This window comes from Biomphalaria glabrata, chromosome 9 (assembly GCF_947242115.1).
Source record: "Biomphalaria glabrata chromosome 9, xgBioGlab47.1, whole genome shotgun sequence".
Lineage (NCBI taxonomy): Eukaryota > Metazoa > Mollusca > Gastropoda > Planorbidae > Biomphalaria > Biomphalaria glabrata.
Window position 1 is genome coordinate 4471905 of NC_074719.1, and position 23542 is coordinate 4495446.

At 33.7% G+C, this 23542-nt stretch overlaps 2 protein-coding genes across 2 annotated transcripts in view; both read left to right on the forward strand.

The window, feature by feature from the left end:
- The first annotated feature begins 77 nt into the window (after window positions 1-77).
- Window positions 78-21713, forward strand: LOC106051252 (zinc finger protein 420-like). The gene is made up of 8 exons (XM_056041118.1): window positions 78-156; window positions 4914-5160; window positions 6088-6240; window positions 7495-8298; window positions 15372-15590; window positions 17502-17684; window positions 18865-19170; window positions 20069-21713. Exons 2-8 carry the CDS (start codon window positions 4954-4956, stop codon window positions 20981-20983), a joined length of 2787 nt encoding a protein of 928 aa, XP_055897093.1. The 5' UTR covers window positions 78-156; window positions 4914-4953; the 3' UTR covers window positions 20984-21713.
- LOC106059128 (zinc finger protein 234-like) overlaps window positions 13414-23542 on the forward strand; it is a 41893-nt gene continuing 31764 nt past the window's right edge. Inside the window, exons 1-2 of the mRNA XM_056040407.1 lie at window positions 13414-13652; window positions 14085-14179. The gene's annotated coding sequence lies outside the window, so the exon portion shown is untranslated. The remainder of the gene's footprint in view (window positions 13653-14084; window positions 14180-23542) is intronic.

Consider the following 23542-nt stretch of genomic DNA (forward strand, 5'->3'; position numbering starts at 1 on the left):
TCAACAACAACGAGGCCTCCACCGAGCTGCTGCCTAGTTTGCATTTGGTATCAGAAACAAGGGAGATCAATCTTCTTTATTTGTAACTTTTGTCAACAATATGTCCGTCGGTTCTTGTAGATCTCATCTGTGAATTTCTGTGCTGAGTATGTAGAAGTATGTCAAATTTCGATGAATACTTTTTTTTTGTTTTCTATTCTAGTTAGACCTAGACAGATCACATACCTTCAACTATACCGAACCGTTAGGACACCACATAGATAATTTTAATCTCAAATCTGTCGACCGTCTTTCTCCATTCCTCACACACTTCACACAGACAGTCACATTCACATAGTGAAGTGAGTGACATACGACTCACATGACATAGAAGTCTAGTCATAATTATATACTAATATAGTGATATATAGTCTATACTATTAACTATTACTATAGTATACTATAGTCTAGTCTAGTTCTAGTGACATCATTGATCATAGATCATACTACTGTAAACTGTAACTACAACTACATAGGCCTACTTTACATTATACGATTATAGTCATAGTCTATTACTCTCTAATCTCTATATTTTTAAATTATTATTATTTTATATAAATCTAGACTCTAGATCTATATTTTTAATATTAAAGTATATTATTAAATATATTATTTGTTATTATAAATAATAAAGTATTGACTGAGACTCAGTGACACTCAGAGTAAGTCTCAGTCACTCTGAGTCACTTTTGGACAGTCTTTTAAATTTAAGTCTATATCATAAGTATATTCACAGTACAGTTATTAAGTTAGTAGGAGGAGTTCTTTTAGCAATAAAAAACACTCTTATAGCAGAAGAAATTACCTTACCTAACTCAAAAAATATAGAATCAACATTTTGTAAAATTAATACCACCTCAACATCCCTAATAATAGGCAGCATTTACAGACCACCAAATTCTAGTTTAGAATACATGCAGGAACTATGTAATCAGATTACTACACTTAAAGAGACAAATAAAAATGCAGTTTTTTGGATTATGGGTGATTTCAACCTACCTGATATAAATTGGAAAACACTAACCATAGATAAACACCAAAACCTTAAGGACATAAATGAGCTTTTCATAGAAACTTTACACAACCTAAGTTTAGATCAAATCATTAAAAAGCCAACTAGATTAAACAACACATTAGATCTCATCTTAACCAACAGACCTGGATTAGTAGTTGATTATGACATTATCCCTGGTCTATCAGACCATGAGATCATTAAAATACACAGTCAGATAAAAGCAGTAGCCAATACAAAACCCAAAAGAAAAATCTTACTCTGGAATAAATGTAACCTAACACAACTACACCAAGCTGCATTAAACTTTCAACAAACATTCTTATTAGAAAAAGACATTAACCAACCAGTCGATGACCTCTGGAATTTCATTAAAAACCATCTTAAAAGCATTATAGAAAATCATATACCAACTAAATACACATCAAACAAAATAAATAAATGCTGGTTTAATAATAGACTAAAGAAGCTTTGTAAACAGAAGGAAAATCTATATAGAAAATTTAAAGAAACTAATGCAGAAAGAGTTTACAAAAAGTATATAAAAATTAAACACTTAACCCAAAAAGTAAGCAGACAGCTGCAGAATAAATACATTAACAATGTAATATCTAAAGATAACAACAAAAACCTATGGTCATACATTAAGTCTAAGAAAATGGAAACAACAGGCATAGCGCCATTAAAAGATGAACATAACATAATACATAATGATAATGAAACTAAAGCAAACATCCTAAACAAATACTTTGCATCAGCATTCTCAGCACCAGGAGACAAAGACATATTACTGATTTTGAACCAAGTAAACATCATAGAAGATATAGTAGTACAAGAAAATGGAATTCAAAAACTATTAGTCAACACCAAACCAAATAAAGCTTCTGGACCTGATGGTATTCCAGCTAGATTACTCAAAGAACTAAGCAATGAGCTACTGTTCAAAATACTCTTTCAGGCTTCACTTAACCAGGGCAGAGTACCAAAGGACTGGAAAGAAGCTAATGTCACCCCCCTATTTAAAAAAGGAAAAAAAAAATCTGACCCAGGAAACTACAGACCAGTATCACTTACCAGCATCATATGTAAAATCCTAGAACACATAATATGTAGCAACATCATAAACCACTTGGACAAACATAATGTCCTCACGCCATACCAACATGGCTTTAGGAAATATCATGTGAAACACAACTAATAGGACTAATTGATGATTTTTCAAAAGGTTTAGATAATAGTGAACAAATAGATGCTATCTTACTAGATTTTTCTAAGGCTTTTGACAAAGTTCACTACCATAGTTTGCTTAAAAAATTAAAATATTTCGGCATTAATGGTCCACTGCATCAGTGGATTAAAGATTTTCTGATAGAGAGAGAACAAACTGTAATAATAAATGGCTCTAAATCAACACCGATAACTGTAAACTCAGGTGTACCTCAAGGAACAGTCTTGGGTCCACTACTATTTTTAATTTACATAAATAATTTACCAAATTGCATTACTTCAGGAACAAAAGTCAGATTATTTGCAGACGATTGCATAATATATAGAACAATAAAAACAACACAAGAAAAAGATATTTTACAAAGAGAATTAGATGAATTACAGAAATGGGAATCAAATTGGAGCATGTCTTTCCACCCAGAAAAATGTCAGTTGTTAAGAGTAACAAAAAAACTAAAACAAATTAATTCCACTTATCTTATTCATGGCAAACCAGTAACACAGACTAAAAACGCAAAATACCTAGGTGTTATAATAAATGAAAAACTGTCATGGAATCCACATACTGATGAAACTACAAAAAAATCAAACAAAGCATTAAAAGAAATTTCTATAAATCAAATAAGAACATAAAACTAAAATGTTATTTAACCTTGGTTAGGCCAATAATAGAATAGAATATGCATCCTCCGTTTGGGACCCCTCAACTCAAGAAAACATTAAAAAACTGGAACAGACACAAAATAGAGCAGTGAGATTCATAACAAACGAATATTCACATTTGACTAGAGTAACACCTTTAGTAAAATCACTAAATTTAGAAAGCCTTCAGGACAGAAGGCTCAAAAGTAAAGTAGCAATCATACATAAAACACTGAATCATAATCTTCAAATACAAAATTTAATAAAATACTCTGAAAGACACAAAGATAAAGGCACATTCCTTGTCCCATATGCTAGGACAAATTTGTACAAATACTCCTTCTTCCCTAGTGCTATTAGAGCATGGAATGGGTTGCCTGAGCTAGCCAGGAAAACCAGTGACTTGGCAGAATTTAAGTCATTGGTTAATATGCATGACTAAATGCATGACGCGTAGGACGTAATCATCTTCTTTTTTGAAGTAACTTCTGTATTATATAAGATAAGATAAGATAGTAGATCTAATTCTAAGTAGATCTACTCTCAAAAGTAAAAGTATCATCTAGATCTAGAATAATGTAGATATCTAGATCTATTATCTATCTTAGTATCTATTTTCAATGAATGAATTTGTAATATTTTCATTTAGCCTTAATAAATCTGTTCCAATGATTGACATTGACAGGCCCATCCATTAATTGTTTTCTGATGTCTTCTATCTAGAATCTAGATAGAATTCACACATCTTTAAGTTTAAGACAAATAATTTGTCAAAGTTTAGATCTAGATTAAGTAGATTCTACTAGATCTAGATTAGATGTACAACCAGACGTTACTAAAGAATAGTGTAATAGTAATCGAGTGTATAAGTAAAGTTCCCCTTTCAGACCTATAAGGCTAATGATGTTAAGGTTATCTGTTTCTTTGATGTTGAGGTCATTTGTTTCGTTAACAAGCAAGGTGTCTTGTGGCCAGAATCAGAACAATGTCCAATCACTTTACTTTCCCCAACTCAAGTCAGGTACCTTTTAGAGTCCCCAACTCAAGTCAGGTACCTTTTAGAGTTGGGTGGACTCTGACACACTCTAAAAATCCTGAAATTCAAAATTCCAGTCTTCTAGTCATAGTAGATGTAGATGTTTTTTTTTTTTTTGTAAACATGTATACATATATGTTAATGATGCTATGCCACTGCCTATTACTACTACCAATTTAATTCATTGGTAAACATGCTTAACTACATTGACCTAGGAACATGCATAAGATGTAATAATCTTTTTTGAAGGAAGGTCTGTATTTTATAAGATATGATATTTTGTGTATTTAGTTTACTGCTCAAAAACAAAACAAAAAATAATAACACTAGTTGTTTCTAATAGTGTCTCTATGACTGGGAATCATTGTTATCTGTCCTTTGACATTTGTCATAGGGTGCTTTGACAGTTTATACACCACTGTGTCTTTAAGGATGACTTTGACAGTGAGTCATGTCTTACAAAATGACCAAACCAGCTCAGCTTTCATCTCTTCAATGGGGGTGCTACTGACAAAGAATGGCATCATTCTGACTAATTCCAGAAAAATCTATGACACTCTAAATTTGTATATGCTATACATATGTTTTGAAAACAGTTTACAGAATGTCTTATAACTTTATGCTGTGTTCATTTTCTGGATTGCTGCATTTCATGTATGTTACATGCTTGAATGATTTTATGGATTTCAGTCTATTGGGAGTACATTTAGGAAAATGCACATTAGCCCATCAAAATACACATTTCCAGATCTGGGAATACACATTTCCAATGGAATATTGGCATCTCGGATGTTCTAATGTTCATTGCACAATTATATATAGATCTAGAATCTAGCAGATTTCATAATTTTACTATTAATTGGGATTTTTTAATTAATTAATTAACTTTTTTGCAAGAAAAAAAATTGTGTATATTAATTTTTTTTTATAATCTAGTTCTCTTTTTTTTTTTAACAGAAATAGTTTATAAATTCACTAACATTTACACCTATTCATTATGGCTGATGCTGATTTGGAGCATGACTATACTCTTGAGCTGAGTAAACATGTGAAGCAGGAAATGGAGGAAACAAATGGGTTAACACCACCATGTAAAGAAGTTCCCTGGGTAAAAATTGAGAAGATTGAAGAAGATAAATCAGACCTGTATATGCATCAATCAGAAAACTATGCTCAATCTTCTAGTATCCACATTGGACATCAGGTATTCCGTTATTCACAAAACATTATATTATCATATTCTGTAGAAAATCCACTAATTTTAACATCACTTTGTATGAATTTCTTTTCAAAGCTATTATGGTTTTGTTGATGCTTTACATCTATAGTGTTTAAAATACAGTTAATTGAACTAGCTGTGTATTTGGACCAAATCCTAAAGTATAGAAACAAATCCTATTATACAGTTAAATCTGTTCAACCGGACTCGGTTATTAGGACCAATATTATTTTTTCCAGATGTTCTGAGATTAACCTGAGTTGACCGTAAGTTAGATCAGAGGCACCTCTTTCAGACCTTTCAACTTATAGGGCAGATGGTTTAAAGCATGGTGCCTCAGGGGAAGGGGATGGGCTAAGAAAGAGAACTAACATCACCTCCAGTGGGCTACCACAGTATGATCATTGAATGTACATGCATGTGTTGAGGATGGAAGAAAGGCTTTCTGAACCAGACTAGCCATATGCGTGGTGATGGTCCTCCCACAGTTTGCTTCAGTACATTATAGGAACAAGGAGAGTTCCCCTCTTTGGGCTTTGCCTCTGGCCTCCACATAGGAGGAGGAACCTATGACACTAAAGGATTGTCTAATGAATGATAAATGATACATGATAAAATCCCTTCCTGAGTCCAAGATTCATAAAAGGGATTTATCTCAAACCTTTTTGGACACTTTGACGAGGACTGCTGATTACCATTTGAAGAGCTCTGTGTTTTAATATTTTAAAAAAGCACTTAAATTTTTTTTAAATCTGTTAAGTTATGTGTTTTAGCCAATATCAGATAAAATTATTTATTGCTCAATAGACATATTTGTATAAATTGATTAGATTGTATTAATTAAATATAGTCAGTTGATTGACATGTATATTTTTTTTTCTTTAAATATTATTTCATTTCTTTGTCCTGCAGGAGTGTACTATTAGGCAAGAGAAAGAATTGATTGATTTTACAGATAGTAATAAACCATGGTCTTTAGTTTCAAAGAAGGCAAACAACAGTCTTTGTCACACACCAACCATTATGGCTGGACACATTCCTGAAACAGAAGTGTCTTTGAATAAGGTAAACAGTTATGATTTATCTAAGTGAAAGAATATACCTGGAAATCATCCATCATTCACACCAGACACAACAACAAGCATACACAGTGTATTATAAACTGCAGTTACACATCAGTCAGGATAGTTCACTTGACACTAACCTAAAATTTTAAATAGTGTTTTAAAATATAGATTTAAAGTTAATTACTAACCTAACACGTTCATGGAATAACCTACCATATAATACAATAGGTTACAGAGAGTAATGTATGAAATGGCAAGGTGTGCAGATCTAAGTATTGTAACGAATCTCACTGTCCAGGCTCTATGCAAACTGCACAACACGACACTACCAACTTAAAGAACTTGTCAATTCAGGGCTCCAAAATAATGTAATGGTTTAATGTCCAATAAATCACAGCCAATACTGTACAATTGGCCACATGTAACACAGTCTGTACAAATATTTCTTCGTGAACAACCGTATCAACTCTTGCACTGACCTCTCTGTCTCGTTCCGGGCTTGCACCAGGTTCAACTGTTTAGGACTGACTTCACACACCGGTTCTTGACTCCGACTTTGATTCATGCTTGTGAAATTGCGAGGTAAAGCGACTTGACTGACACATTTGCTCTTTAACTGGCCTTCTAGAACCGGACAAAACATTGCTCAACCCTTCTGGTTAAACACATGACCACATCACTCGTGACGCTCCTGAGCACTATTCACACAACAGATCCTTCCCGAACCGTTATGGCTGACCGTCGCAACTTGTCACGGTTGACCGCTCATCTAGCAGTGGCCTGGGGCAATTTGTGTCAGCTGTAAACACACACCACTACCCCCATCTGTGCCACCACCAGGTTTATTACAATATTATTAATGAATTGCATTGTACTATGACATATAAATGTTTCGGCCATTGATGTAAGTGTTCAATTTCGATGCGTTATCAAACTTTACATATGTGGACCGATACAAATGAATGCTCATCATAAGACCTACAATTTACATATGTGGAAAGGTACAAATGAATGCTTATCGTAAGACCTACAATTTATTGCCCACATTAAATGTTAATACCAGGGCCAAATTTGGCACCCAGTCAGCCCCTGATTGTTAATCAATGAATCAGGAACAGTTATATCTCCAAATCTATTGATAAACAAAGCTTGTATACATGCAGCATGATAATATAACGCTTTTGATAGGGTTGAACAATGAAGTTCCAGTGAATGTGAACAAATCATACATCAGGTTTATTTTTTTTCTTAGCAGGTGCAGTTCATTAAAGAAGAAAAAGAAAGGACTTCGGAAAAATATGAACTAGATGATAGCATTCAAAAAAATGAAACACTTTTAAGAAAAGAAACTGACTTGGTATCTAGTTCTCAAACTAAAAGAAACCAGTGTCAAATATGTCAAAAAGCATTTACAAGTCCTTCACGCTTAAAATATCACCAGTTGATTCATACGAGTGAAAAACCATTTCAGTGTCAAACATGTCAAAAAGAATTCTCCCGCTCTTCCTATTTAAAAAGACACCAGATTGCTCATTCTGAAGAAAGACCATTTAAATGTGAAATATGCCAAAAAGAATTTATTCAGTCTACACATTTAAAAAATCACCAGCTGACTCATACTGGTGAAAAACCATTTAGATGTCAAATTTGTCATAAAGAATTTTTCCAATCTGGACATTTAAAAAAACATCAGCTGATTCATACTGGTGAAAAATCATTCAAATGCCAAATATGTCTAAAAGAATTTTCTCATTCTTCGTGTTTAAAAACTCATCAGCTGATTCATACTGTTAAAGTACCATTCAAATGTCAAATATGTCTTAAAGAATTTTCCCGCTCTTCATATTTAAAAACTCACCAGCTGATTCATACTGGTGAAAAAAAATTCAAATGTGAAATATGTCTAAAGGAATTTTACAAATCTTCACAATTGAAAGTTCACCTGCGGGTTCATACTGGTGAAAAACCATTCAGATGTCAAATATGTTTCAAAGAGTTTTCTCAATCTGCTCTTTTAAAAAATCACCAGCTAATTCATACTGATGAAAAAAAAATCTAATGTTAAAAATGCTTTTGGAGAAATTTGGAATGAAAACGTCACAAGATAGTTCATACTAGTGATAACCCATTTAAATATCACAATCACATTTGTAAAAGAAGCTTCACTCATTCTTCAAATTTGAAAAGACATGATTCATTTCATCCTAGTAAAAACATGAAAAACCATTCAAATGTCATAGAGGTCGGAGGATCTGAAAATTCACCAGATAATTTAAATGTTAAACTTGTCAAAAAGGTTTTAGCCATACTTAGTATATGATGGGGAAAAAAACTTCTGACGACAAAACATTCAAATGTCAAATATGTCTGGAAATATTTTCTTAACTACATTAAAGAAAAAATGACTGATTCATAAAGGTTTTAAAAAACAACAACATTAAAGTGCTAATATGTCAATGTGGATTTGGATCTGTAGCATTAAAAATACTCTAAATGGCTCATATTCAGAATATTGCCAAAAAGATAACCAGGCCCATAGGGCATCCAGCATTTACTTACAGAGATGTCTGAAAGAAGGCCCTCAACACCAAAGAGGTCACTGAATTTAGAGAACATATCCACCCCGTAAATGTGCTGCTTGGAGAGAGATTGTGTGTGCCAATATGACCTTAGCAGAGTGTCTAAGAGTTGAGACAGCAAGAGAAAGAAAGCTTCCCCATTGGATAGTTTTAAAATAAATATTTTCATGCTAAATTCAAGAGTATGAAAATTCAATATGCATGTAAATTCAATATGTATGTAAATTCAATATGTATGTAAATTGAATACAGACACAGTGGCTTAGTGGTAAAGCGCTTGGCTTCCAACCCGGAGGTCCCAGATTCAAAATTTAGGAATCCTTAGGGTAGTCCACCCAGCTCTAATGGATACCTGACATTAGTTGGGGAAAAGTAAAGGCAGTTGGTCATTGTGCTGGCCACATGACATCCTCAATAACCATGGGCCACAGAAACAGATGACCTTTACATCATCTGCCCTATAGACCACATGGTCTGAAAGGAGAACTTTACTTTATTTTTAAATTCAACTGTATTAGAACTAGTCTGTTAAGTTTAACAATAAATTCTCCCCTTTCTCAGCTGAAGAAATCAACTGTAGTAGATTATTAGGGAGCATTCATTGTTTCTTGAGATCAAGGAGCCATGTGTTACATACTTATTTATTTCATTGAAATTAATTAATTGGCTTAATAAATTTGAAAAGTGTAGAATAAAGGCAAGATAGACATCTGAGCCTTATAATAATTATCTTTATGCTTAATGCAGAGAGAGAGAGAGTACTTAGTATGTTGGTTATTGTTCTTGGAGTACCGGTATATCAGTTATTTTTATTTTTATACAATCACTTTGTATGTTTACTTTGATTAATTGTATATCGTACCAAACTTAAACATAAAAAAATGTCTTTATTCATATATATACAATTTTCTACTACTAAAAATGTGAAATAAGATTGTGTTATACCTTATTAGATGAATCTGGAAGGTCCTAATCATATATTTTTGATAGATTGTTGAATGCCAGCTTATATCTTATATAATACAGACGTTACTTCAAAAAAAGTAGATGATTAAATCCTACCTGTCGTGCATCTAGTCATGCATATTAACCAATGACCTAAATTCTGCTAAGTCACTGGTTTTCCTGGCTAGCCCAGGCAACCCATTCCATGCTCCGAGCACTAGGGAAGAAGGAGCTTTTGTACAACTTTGTCCTAGCTTTTTTATTAAACCACGAGCATAGATTATGTCCATGAGATTGGATGTGTCTCATTACTGACAGGTGGTAGAGTTTGCCAGTTAGGATACTAAAGTGATATTGATTTTTAATAAAAAAAAGAATCACTTTGTTGAACAAATAAGTATCCTGCTTCAAAGAAACTGCTTTAGTTTTTATTTTATTTTTTTGACTACTTTGTCCTGGTCCAATACTTCCTTCCATGGTGGCTGAGTGGTAAAGCGCTTGGCTTCTGAACTGGGGCTCCCAGGTTTTAATCCTGGTTGATTTTTAATTTGGGATCTTTAGGGTACCTGACATTTGTTGGGGGGAAAGTAATGGCGGTTGATTGTTGTGCTGGGCCACAGAATCAGATGACCTTTACATTATCTGCCGTATAGATTGCAAGGTCGGAATGGGGAACTTTACTTTGTTACAAATATCCTGCATGATTGGGGGTGGCAGCAGGGATCTGCGAGGGCTATGGTCGCCTGATTGCAAAAATAAAAACTGCCACCCTTTTTTTCCTTTTCTTATGCCTACCTTATCCTTTGGAGCTTATTGTAGTGTGTAAACAATTGAACACAGAGAGCCAGCCATTCAAATAGTCTAAATAGTAAATATTTCTTTAAAAAAAACGCTCCATCATGGAAATACGGTGGCAAGACCGCATTACAAACTGCGATGTCCTAAGTGTCACGTGTTTATTATGTTTATTTAACTGGCAGATCTTGATGCTATAAACTTGTGACATATGCGGGTTCGGAGGTGCCTTGATTATAGTAAATATTTCTTTAAAAAAAACGCTCCATCATGGAAATACGGTGGCAAGACCGCATTACAAACTGCGATGTCCTAAGTGTCACGTGTTTATTATGTTTATTTAACTGGCAGATCTTGATGCTATAAACTTGTGACATATGCGGGTTCGGAGGTGCCTTGATTATAGTTCAAACACTTTAACAAGTAATGAAGTAACAAAGTGCTGATATGTTTTCTTTAGTTTTAATTATTTAAAACTTGAACTTGAAACAATAAATGTATGTACAAAGATATATATAACAGATACAGGATTCAGTGAAAATAATCAATGAGTAAATATTTACTTTAAAAACTAGCGACTACTCAGTCTAACTTTCTAGCGCTCTCTCCCGTCTCAAGCTAACAGTCCGCCTTTTATATCTTTCTTTAGGATAAAGAACAGTGACAATTCAATACCCATCCTTGACTCCTTGACCCGTTTACATTTAATTTTCCTTTTAATTGTTTTTGTAATTACGTTAATTATGTTTCCCTGCTGTAGCCTTGAACTAAGCTTTAATCGGCGTCTTTCTGGCATTAAAGCGTGAGTGCGCTGACCTGATTTGAAATAGGTACAATGTCCTCATTTTGTGAACAATGAGGTGTCACTAGGAACTGTGTTTGTAACTTAAGCTATGCTAATTTTGTTTCCCTGCTGTAGTCTTGAGCTAAGTTTTAATATTTCTGGCATTTAAGCGTGGGTACGCTGACCTGATTTGAGATAGGTACAATGTCCTCATTTGTAAACAATGAGGTGTCACTAGGGACGTGACACTAAGGAACGCCGGTATGGACAGCATAGAGGGACTTCTTATGGTCCGACAATTACGCTGGGCAGGGCACGTATCTCGTATTGGACACGAAAGTAGGGCCAATGACAAAGGCAGTCTTTTTTTTTTTTTTGTGAACTAAAAGTGGTCGACGTAACAGAGGTGTCACACGGAAACGCTTTAAAGACCAGCTTAGGCGCTAACATTCCTTAGCCGACCTAGAAGAGAGAACCTGGTTGCATGAGGCCTCAGAAAGAGACAGCTGGATGTCATTCACAAAATACACATGTGAGACCAAAAGAAAATCATATCCTACAAGTGTAACACTATTTTCGAGTGTACTTTGCCAGAAAAAAAAAGTATATCACACTGGGTCACATTTTCTATTGCATCCAGCGTGCTGAATTTTTCGTTGATGTGCGAAAACACTTTAAAAAAAAAAAAAGCTTCACATATCCCGAAATGCTCAGAGTAAAAACAAAATATCATATGAACAGCCTCAAATAAACAAACTCCACTCTTCACGAAGGTGTTTGTCGAAAAAAAAAAAAACTGTCATCTTTCTTGCAAATGTTACATAGCCTAAACCAACTTTAGGCCGAAGCATGTCGGACGTTACCTCCAAAAAGCAGAACATGTCCTTTTCTTGTTGAACGTCTAATAATCGTTCAACATGCAGAAATACAATAAGTTACTGTCGAAATTGTTTTGGAGACATTGTATTGTTATAAAGATCTTGTGACATATACGGGGATTTGGAAGTGCCTATAGTCTAAATCTATTCAAGAAACTACGAGAGTGGGCTACAATGAAGGAACACAACACTTTATTAATCGATAATCATATTTGTTATAAGTAAAAAAAAAAATTAATTGAAAACGCAATTATAATTGTAGATGCCTATTGACAAATTGTAATAAAAACAGCGTATTGTATCCAACACGGTGAATACATCAGATTTAACCCGAGTTGAATTCTCTTGTAGAATTAAACTAAACATAACGATAATTTATAAGTAATTAGTTCTATGTGAACATTTTTGTTATTTAAAATAATTTTTTAAAGAATTAAAATTACCAGAAAATCAGATTTGATTTTAAAAGTTTTTTGCGCTCCTCTTAGACTGGCACCACCCACTACGTCTATGATTAGGTCCTACAAGTAGTAACGATTGCTAACAAGTACAAGATATAAATTTGATACATTTAAAATGTTACAGTCAACATTTTTTTTTTAGGAATCACGTGGGCGCATAACTGCCCAAATGGTCATGATCTCGAGTCCAAGTGTATAGAACCCCTTTCCGCAATGGTTGCTACGATCCTGATGTCTGGACAATTTTGACTCCCAATCCGCCCTAGTAGACCTACCTACGCGACGTTTTGGCGCCGCCGTTTTGTCGATGCCAGAAAACATTCAACATTTTTTAATAACAGATTTATTTTAGGGGACCTATATACGAAAAAAAAAGACGAATGTTTCAAAAGTACAAAAATATTTTCACTTGAACAAATAAGAAAAAGTTTTAATATTTAATGATACAATATAGAGAAACTTATAGCCTACCCATGGAACTATACTAATGGAACACCAGCTTCGAGTTTTTTACAAAGCCAAAGAGAGTCGAAGTGCCGTCGCGCATCATTTTTGCGCATGGTGCAATCTTTTTACCTAAAGACTTTAACAGAGTTACACATACACAACAAAAAATATTTTTTTGAAAGACTATTTAAATCAATGTACAATCTATGTCTACAATATTTAGCACAAAAACGCCCTGTCGCAAAAACGGCGTTGCCAAAGCGACCTGCATCTAAATCTAAACGGTAAAACCTTGTCCACAATCTCAAAATAGATCTGAGCATATAAAGATATAGATATACATAGGTCTGTGGTTTGAATTAATTCAAAACCGGAAACAGATTCTATGACAACATTTGTTACTATTTTATGAACAGTGATACCGACTAGCCTGGCTCCTGCCTATAGATCTAGACTCTACTAGGCTAACTAGGCTATACTCCTATTGAGTCCTATAGAATCTAGTTCTAGAACCGAATAGGGTAATTTACCTAATACTAAATAACTAATTTAATAGATCTAGCTAAGTCTAATAATAGTAAGTTTAGTGATGACTCTTGAATCTCTTGACTTGATTGACTCTTTGTTGAGTCTTCTCACTGCAGATTCTCAAGATGAAGTGCTTACTTAGAGTAGTTATTAGAGTCTTCTGTTAGACTATAATTTATTAGACAAGTACCTCAAGTAGATCTACTAGGATCTAGACCTATCTAGTGACTACTCAGACTAGTCTTTGAGTCTACTTCTAACAGTGACACTAACACTCATCAACAGTCAGTTTTTTTCCCTGAGCCTTTTTACTAAAACAAGTAAGTTTTAGTAAAAGTAAAAGGCTTTACTTTAGTGACAGACACTTTAGTCTTAGAAATAGATAGAATAATTATCTAGATCTAAATTAATATTGTCTTTATCAGTGTTGACTACTGTAGAGATTGGAGTGTTGACAGTTACAATAGTTACTTCAGTGTCTGCTCATTGAAAGACACACTTTCAGTCAACTCATCAGTAGGTTGGTAATACTAGATAGACTCTGTTCTAGATTTAGATGATCATATGATGAAGATGATTATTGTCAGTATTGTTTTTTGTTTTTTTTTGGAGGACACACTTTTCAGTCAACCCAGTCTAGTTGATCAAGAGTCTTCTAATCTAGTTCTAGAATATTCTAGAGATCTATCTAAATCTTGTGACACAGTCAATCTAGATGATCTAGAATAATGATAATCTAGAAATCTTAGATCTAAATGATTATTGTCAGTATTAACACTACTTACTAAGGCTACTGTTTGTTATTTTTTTAAGTATTAGTTTACATTGAAATTGAAGATACCTTAAATTATATTTTCATTCTAATGTAAGAATTATTATTTTAATAAATGCAGATTACAATTCGTATGTCATTTCTTATCATTGACAATAGGTTGTTTTTTTTTACTGAGACTTTAGTTGGTATTGTCAGTATTGTAAAAAAAAAAAAAAGGGTAAGAGTCTAACGTTTTTACTTGAAAAGGCAAAATAAACATAAAAACACATAAGCTGGCATCATATGAATTTTGAATTTTCTCTCTAAAAAATAGTAAATAACAGGACAATTAGACAAGGGAGACAAATCCGCTGTTGTTACTTTGTCAAGAGCAAGTTCATTTCATATATATATATATATATATATATATATATATATATATATATATATATATATATATATATAAATAAATGGCTTAGATTTAGATAAATGGTTCTTGATTCTAGATTTGTAGAAATATAGATCTGAGCTGTTTGATTATGACTACCTCACATAAACAGTGGGTAATATAAATATATAGATCTATAAGCAATGTCCCCCTTTGAAAAATCATATTGTCCAATTCCAAAGCCTAGACAAACCAAAAATCTGTCCAGGTGATTAATGCTAAAAAATTGTTAGTTATACTTTGAAATCTCAATGGCAGGTCAAGGCTTAGCACAATTCTAGGAATTTCTTTTCAAGTTTTAAATTTACGTGGTTTTTGACTTTTTAAACTAATGCCACAGCACTTTCACCAATTGTACAAACTGTTGACACCAGATTCCAGAATTTTACACACATTTTTCTTTTAAATGTTTTGTGCCATATTTTGGTGAAATTAAAAAGGCTTTTTTTTTTTTTTACAACAGGTATAATTTATAAGGTACCGGTAGCAAAAATTTGGATATATTAACTGTCCATGATGGCTGATACAAAGCATGACTTTACTTTTGATCTGAACCATGTCTTAAAGTATGTTGTGAAAAAGGAAATGGAAGAAACAGATTCATTAACACAACCATGTGAAGAACAAGACTTCAAAGTGTCAATGATAAAAACTGAGAAGGCAGATGGAGATAATTCAGAATTGCATTCACAGCAATCAGAAAACTTTGCTGAAAATTTTGGAGATCAGGTATTTTAGAGCATATACTGTAAACCCTTGGCCTTAAATTAACATAACCAGTGCAAAACAGAATTCACCTAATTTACATGCATAAAATATTTTGACTTAATTGAAGATGGATACAAAATGATAATTACTGACTATTCATAGTAAATTATCAGGGTGGTGAAGTAAAATTGTTTGTCTAAGCTTCATAATGAATGAGTTCCAAACCCTCCAACCAAAGAAGGCCATTATAGATTTTTAATTTAAAAGAGAAATAACTAAAGAAATGAGTTTGTGAAGCACAGTTATCTCTGCAGAAAATAATATCAAATCTATTCTGTGCATTCCATCATTGTTGAAGCACTGACAATAGTCTTGTCACCTTACATTCAGTGCTTGCCGTCATATATGACCAGTGAAGTGATAGAACATAATATCAAATAAATTCTGTGCCCTTTCAGAAAACCAAAGTGTAGGGAGATGAGGTGGGCAGAACATTTCTGAATTTACTCTACTTAATAATTTTGTCCTTTGGTGTCCTTTGTAGTGAAGGTTTGAGAGTTTACAAATTACTGTGTGTGTTACATATGTGAATGTTGTTCATGTTTGCATCTATATTGTTATGTTATGCTGAGGTGGACAAATGTAGTCAAAATGAATTTCCATTACCTTGGACCAATAAAATCATATCTCATCTTATCTTATCTTAGATGTGTATGTGCATCTAAAGATAATTTAAAATTTTTAAAAATATTACTTTTGCGCTGCACATGTTTCCTGCTATAGTATGCTCATGGGCTATGGTCCAATCTCTTTTGTGGACCGGTTGGGAGGGGGGGTGTTCTAGAGAAGGTTTCTGTCTTGCCTTTAGGTGCTTTGTAAACACAGCTCTGCTTGAGTCAGGATTTGAATTCAAGCCCCCCTTGATAAGTATCCAAGTGGTTTATACCACTCATCTACACATCCCACTGTCACCCTGTATGGATAATAAGACCTGGCAGTTGTGGTCATGAACCATTAAAACCCAAATAGATTCTGCTGGATGTGATATCAAGTCAAAAACATATTTAAATATAAGTGTAACAAACATGGAGGCGCCGTAACTGAGTGGTAAAGTGCTTGGCTTCTGAACCTGGGGTCCCGGGTTTGAATCCTGGTGAAGACAGGGATTTTTAGAGCAAATTTGAGTCTATCCAGCTCTAATGAGTACTCGACATTAGTTGGGGAATAGTAAAGGCAGTTGGTCATTGTGCTGGCCATATGACACCCTTGTTAACCATGGGCCACAGAAAAATATGACCTTTACATCACCTGTCCCATAGACTGCATGGTCTAAAAGGGCAACTTTTTAAAAACTTTTAACAAGACTTTTTAAATGATCATGAGCTTGGATAGATCTGTTTTTGAGAAACTAGTAAGTGCGCATAACAACAAACATAAGTATAACAAACATGGAGGCACAGTGGCTGAGTGTTAAAGTGCTTGGCTTCCCAACCGGGGTCCCTGGTTTGAATCCTGGTGAAGACTGGGAGTTTAAATTTTGGGATCTTTAGTGCAGCCAGCTGCAATGGGTACCTGACTTTTTTTTTTATATAATTTATAGGGGGATAGGGAAAAAGAAGGAGTTTGGGAGGAAACAATTCTATAAAAAAAAAAAGTAATGTATGAGTTATGGGCTCTGCTAATGTCAGATGCACTAGATCAAGTTTAGTTGGGAGGGGGGCTTATTGTTGTTGTTTTTTTACTAAAACGTTATTAAGAAAAAGATGAATTGTTGCTTAAAATGATATATTCACATTCATATCCAGAGAGAATGAAAAAGAAGAAATCCATAGAGAGAAATTAGAAGTATTGACACTTTATTTATCTGTCCCTTTTGTTCTTTGAGTATTTTGTTCATATTATAAGTGAAGTTAATTTATTTTTCTCTTACAGAAAAGTACTTTAAAACAAGAGGTAGAAATGACTCATGGTACAGATTTGAATAAATCCCTGTCCTTAGCTTCAAGACTTCTGGCTATGTCAGAGAAGGCTAACAACAGTCATTGTGTACCTATCATTATGCCAAAATATGAATCCCTTAGACAGACCCCAGTTCCAGAAGTGTCTTTAAGTCAGGTAAGAATACATTTGACTAGATCTTTGATTTCAGAAAATGTGTACTGGCTAATATCATACATGTTCAATTAGAACCATATAGACCTAATGAAACAGTTATAAGTACAGAAACTTGTCATCAAATTAAACAAAACCAGTGTCAGATATGTCTAAGACTGCTTTATTGATCATTATCATTTAAGACGTCGCCTGCTGACTCATACTGGTGAAAAACTATTTAAATGTCAAATATGTCTAAAAGGTTTCTCTGATTCTCATAATTTGAAATGTCACTAGATGATTCATGTGTGAAATATATCTCGAAGCAGGACATTTTGGCGCAGCCATTTTGGAACGAAGGTCGTTTTGACGTGAACTGTTTTGGTCACATTATTTACGTTTATTGTATTATTTTTTTTAAAAGATTGATTCATATCTATGTTTCCTATGAGTGTTTGTGTTAAGGCATATTTTTCATGTACAGAACAAGAAATATTTGTGTCCGTTATTTTTGGTATTTGTTTGTTATTTAATTATTGTTAAATCACTAACATTACACAAGACCAGGCAGCAATGCATACTTCACAGTAAGGATGCATGAAATAGTCAAAGTTATTAAAACATTTTGGGGGGGGGGGGTATAATGCAGTAGAGCATTTAGGACAGGCAGCATAAAACCACCTCTTTCTGCATTTACCATAATAACGTTGATCTGTTAAAATATAGAAGGGGAGATTTTGAATGTCCCATCCATGTAAAGCTTTTTCATTTGACTGCTCCAACTGCCATTTGATTCTCTATTGTCCTTTTCGTTCAGCTCAGGTGAAACTATATAGTTCTGGTATTCTAATGGAATAGTCAAAATTGACCTATGTTCAGGCTGTTGAGGAGCTCCTTCCATTTCATTTCTTCTCCGCTAAATTGCTTTATGCAAAGCGTCTTTCTTTGGCAATTTCGCATGCATGCTGCTAAACTAAACAAAATTTGTGTCAGAAATGTTGTACAATTATCAACACCTTATCGTTTCGTCACCTGCTGACTCATACTGGTGAAAAACCATTTCAATGTCAAAAAGGTTTTTTAATTCTCATAATTTGAAATGTAACCAGATGATTCATACTGGTGAAAAACCATTCATATGTGAAATAAATCTTAAAAGATTTGACATAGAGTTTAATGTTTTTTGTTGTTTTTTTCTTAGCAGTTGCAGTTTATTGAGGAAGACAAAGCAATGACTTCTGAAAACTATGAACTGGCTGAAAACATGCAAGATCAATTAGAAGAATACCATCATAGTGAAAAAGAAATTGATTTTCAAAAATCATTTCAATGTCAGATCTGTCTGAAAGAGTTTTCTCAAGCTTCACATTTGAAAAATCACCAGCTGACTCATACTGGTTTACAAAACATTAAAATGTTAATATGCCAACGTGGATTCTCAACATCTTCAGAATTAAAAAGACACAAGTTGGGTGATATTGGTGAAGAAAATGATAATCTTACGAAGGTAACCAGACCCATTGAGTTTTTTTTAAACCAGTAAACATCACTTGATACTCTTTCTTTGGTAACCAGACTCAAAGGGCATCCAACATTTATTAACAAGCAGGACTCTAGCATCACAAATACTTTTAAAAATTCATTTCTTGATTCGTATCGTATTGTTTTTTACACTTATGATAAAGAAGAATCACAAATCACTCTTTTCTCCTGAGACAGTGACATAAAGGAAAGAAAAATGTCATGCAACAACAACAAAAAATGTTTGTTAAAAAAAAAACTTTTTCAGTGATGCCTAAAAAAAGTTAACATGTGACTGTCCAGATATGATCTGCAGCCCACAGGCCTTAGTTTGTGTATCACTCATCTAGTGCATTACATTTAGATCTATGTCAAACATGACAAGATGTTCCCTTAAAGCTTTAATAATGTATTGATATAAAAAAAAACTTTTGTTATTAAGAAAGAAAAAAACAGCTAGTGTGAATTTCTAAGTCCAAGTTAAAATGCTAAATAGTTAGTTGCAAATTTTAAATGGATTTTTTGGAGTGGTGTCAGAGCTACATTTGGATGTTCTTTTGACTCTTACCACCATTTTCAAATATTTTGAAAAAAAACAACATATCAACAAATTTACTTTAAAATTTGTGAAACATCATCTACCTTAATTACAGTAACATCTTACTGAATCCTTTTTAAATTGATTGATCTTTATTTAATTTAAATAATAATTTTATTTATATAGCGGTATTACATAATGTAGGCTTAAACGCTTATAGCAAAGAGAAACACATAAATGCACAAAATTAAGAGACAAAAAATGTCTGCTGGCACAGGACACTAATCATCAGAGTAAGAATAATTTGACTTTTGAGTTCATGTTTCCTTTTTTGTTTTTATCTCAGGTGCAGTTCAGTGAGGAAGAAAAAGAAATGACTTTGGTTAAGAATGTACAGACTGATAACATGCAAGATCAAGAACAATACAGACCTAATGAAACAGTTTTAAGTAAAGAAGTAAATTTAGTTTCTTCTCATGAAACTAATAGAAACCAGCATCAAATAGGTCTAACAGAGTTAACTAGACCTTTACATTTAAAAAGTCATCAGCCAATTCATACTGGGGAAAAACCATTTAAATGTCACATATGTCGACGAGAATTTTCTTATTCTAGAAGTTTTAAAAATCACCTGCTGAGACATAATCGTAAAAAAATCAAAAAAACATTCAAATGTCAAATTTGTCTCAAAGAATATTCTGCATCTTCAAGTTTGAAATCTCACCAGATGATTCATACTGATGAAAAAAAATTTAAATGTCAAAAATGTCAAAAAAGTTTTTGGAGAAAATCAGAATTAAAAAGTCACCAGATGATTCATAGTAATGAAAAAACATTTAAATGTCACATATGTCAAAGAGAATTTTCTTATTCTAGAAATTTAAAAGCTCACCTGAGGAGACATACAGCTACTTGTGAAAAAGCATTTAAATGTCAAATATGTCTTAGTGAATTTTCTTATTCAAGAAATTTAAAAACTCACCTGAGGAGACATACCGGAACTTGTGAAAAAACATTCAAATGTCTAATATGTCGAAGTGAATTTTCTCGATTTTCAAGTTTGAAAACTCACCAGATGATTCATACTGATGAAAAAAAATTCAAATGTCAAACATGTCAAAAACGTTTTTGGAGAAAAGCAGATTTAAAACGTCACCAGATGATTCATACTGGTGAAAAACCATTCAAGTGTAAGATATGTCCAAAAAAATTTTCTAGCTCTACAAGTTTGAAAACCCATCAGTTTTCACATACTGATTAAAAATAATAATAGTCATATTTGTCAATTAATGAAACCTTCTGATTCTTCCAAGGAGCTATTTAGGATCACCACTGAAATGTAAGGGGGAGCAAATAACGAACATTTGTCATAATCTATCCCAGTATCTGAACTCCCTGATTCCTTCAATAGATTCTTCATTGGCAAGATAAGAAATGACATGCTATCCCTCTCATCATAGCTTGACCACTCTCCAATCTTTCAAAATTCTCCTTTTGACGAGTTTCATCGTGTCTCTGAAGAATTTGTAAAGAGTATTATTTTAAAGATGCCAAATAAGTCATGTGACCTTGATCCTATTCCAACTTCCTTGCTTCTTGAATGTTTAGATGAGCTTGTACCTACAATTACTAACATTGTGAACTCTTCACAGGCACAGGCATTGTACCACAGCATGCACTTGTATTAAAGAAATCATGTCTTGACCCAGAATGTCTAAAAAACTAAAAAAAACTATCGCCCGGTGTCTAATCTTCCCTTCCTGTCAAAGATTCTGGAGCGCATCATGTCAGCCCAAATTCTTTCTCATCTTGAACAGTACTGTCTCTTGGAAGAATTTCAATCTACATATAAGAAGTGCTGTAGCACAGAAACAGAGTAGTCAGGGTACTAAATGACTTACTTCACAATTCCGACACAGGCTACATATACTTTCCATACTGGACTTGTCCACAGCCTTTGATATGCTAAAATTAAAAATTAAGATGGCCAGATTCTCTACCACTTTAGCTGGAATCATGCTAAAGTGGCTTGAATCCTACCTGACTGAACGCGCCCAAAGTGTCATTATTTACTGGACAGAATCAACAATCTTACTCTTGAAGTACGGAGTACACCACGGATCAGTTCTAGGCCCAGTACTGTTCACTATGTATACATACCCACTCAGCGGTGTCATACAGCCAACTAGCATCTTATACCACTCAGATGACTCACAGTTATATACGATTCCTCGTTACCCTCAGAGGTGTTGCATCTTGCAGAGAAAATCAGTAGTACCGTTGCAAGGGTGAGCAATTGGATGGTTGAGAATAAGCTCAAGATGAACGAAGACAAGACAGAAATAATTAAGATCAGCACTCTGAACAATGTCTCAAAAATTGAGAGCACATATTCTCTTTTTATCACGAATTGCCAGGTTCCTTATGTCCATGTTGTGCGCAGATTAGGCCAGATCCAACCATATTTAACAACGTAGTCAACGAAAAGCTAGCTTTGGCATTCATACTCTCCTGCCTCGACTACTGCAACGCCGTGCTAGTAAGTATACCTAATGACAAAATAGCCAAGCTGCAACGTTTTCAGAACAACGCCGTACGTATAACAAAATGAGATTCTGCTATTACGCTCCTGCACATGCTCCATTGGCTTCCTGTGAATGCGAGAATTGACTACAAGGTGGCGACACTTTGTCATCAGTGTATCTACAACAAAGAAATGCCCTTGTACCTTAGAGATTTGATCACTCCATATGTCCCTCAGAGAGCCCTGCGCTCAATGGACTCAACGCTTTTAGTGGTACCACGTTTCTCCCTCAAAAGCTACGGTCTGCGTGCTTTTTCAGTGTACAGATAGAGGTTTAGAACTCACTCTCCACTGATCTCAGACAGACAACATGCTACACCTTTTTCAAGAAAAACATCAAGACCTACCTGTTTAAAACTTTTTTGGATTAGCTTGTCATTTTAGCTGTCGTGTTTTTGTTTGTAATGCTATTACAGCACCTTGAGCCTACATTTGTTTGTTAACAGCGCTTTATAAATAAAATTATTATATTATTATTAATTCCACTACGGTGATAAGTTAATTCCAGACTATAAAAGAAGTTGCGGAGAAATTGAGTGCAGTGAAAAGAATGATTTTTTGCAAATGAGAAAGTGGTAAAAAGTATTTAAAGGATGGATATATTCAGTTGGGGGCTCGAATAATGACAGTAAATTTGTTTCATGAAATTGTATTGTACAGTGTGTATATTATTAAAGTGATTCCTAGTTCCAAAATTAAAGCTTTGTATTTATTGTTGAAGGAATCTCAGTTGTTTTGAATTGATAGTTTTCATTTGAATCTCCAGCATCACCATGTTGTTTGAGTGTTGAGTAATTGTTTAAAAGAAATCTATCATAAATTAAAGCATGAAAAATGCATTGTCTGATCAACACAATCTCATCGGAACACCAAGACAGCATCCCATCTAGCACTCAAATATTAATATCGATACAAACCATTCAAATGTCAATTATGTGAAAAAGGTTTTATTGATTGGGGAAGTTATAAACACTTTGAAGAGAAAATTCAAGATGTTGGGAAAATAATCTATTTGGTTCCAAAACTACCGAAATCGATGTTTCTCAGTCACGTAGGCGATTTCATTAACATACGAAATTATCATGTTCCACTAAAAATCTTAGGCTTTCATGTTAGTGAGACAACTAAAGGAAGCAGGCCTACCGGTATCATATTTCTAGAATAAAGCGACTTTTTTTTTTTTTTTTTTTTTTGCAGCATATTATACACATTTCCTATTGCATTCTCTGTGCAGAA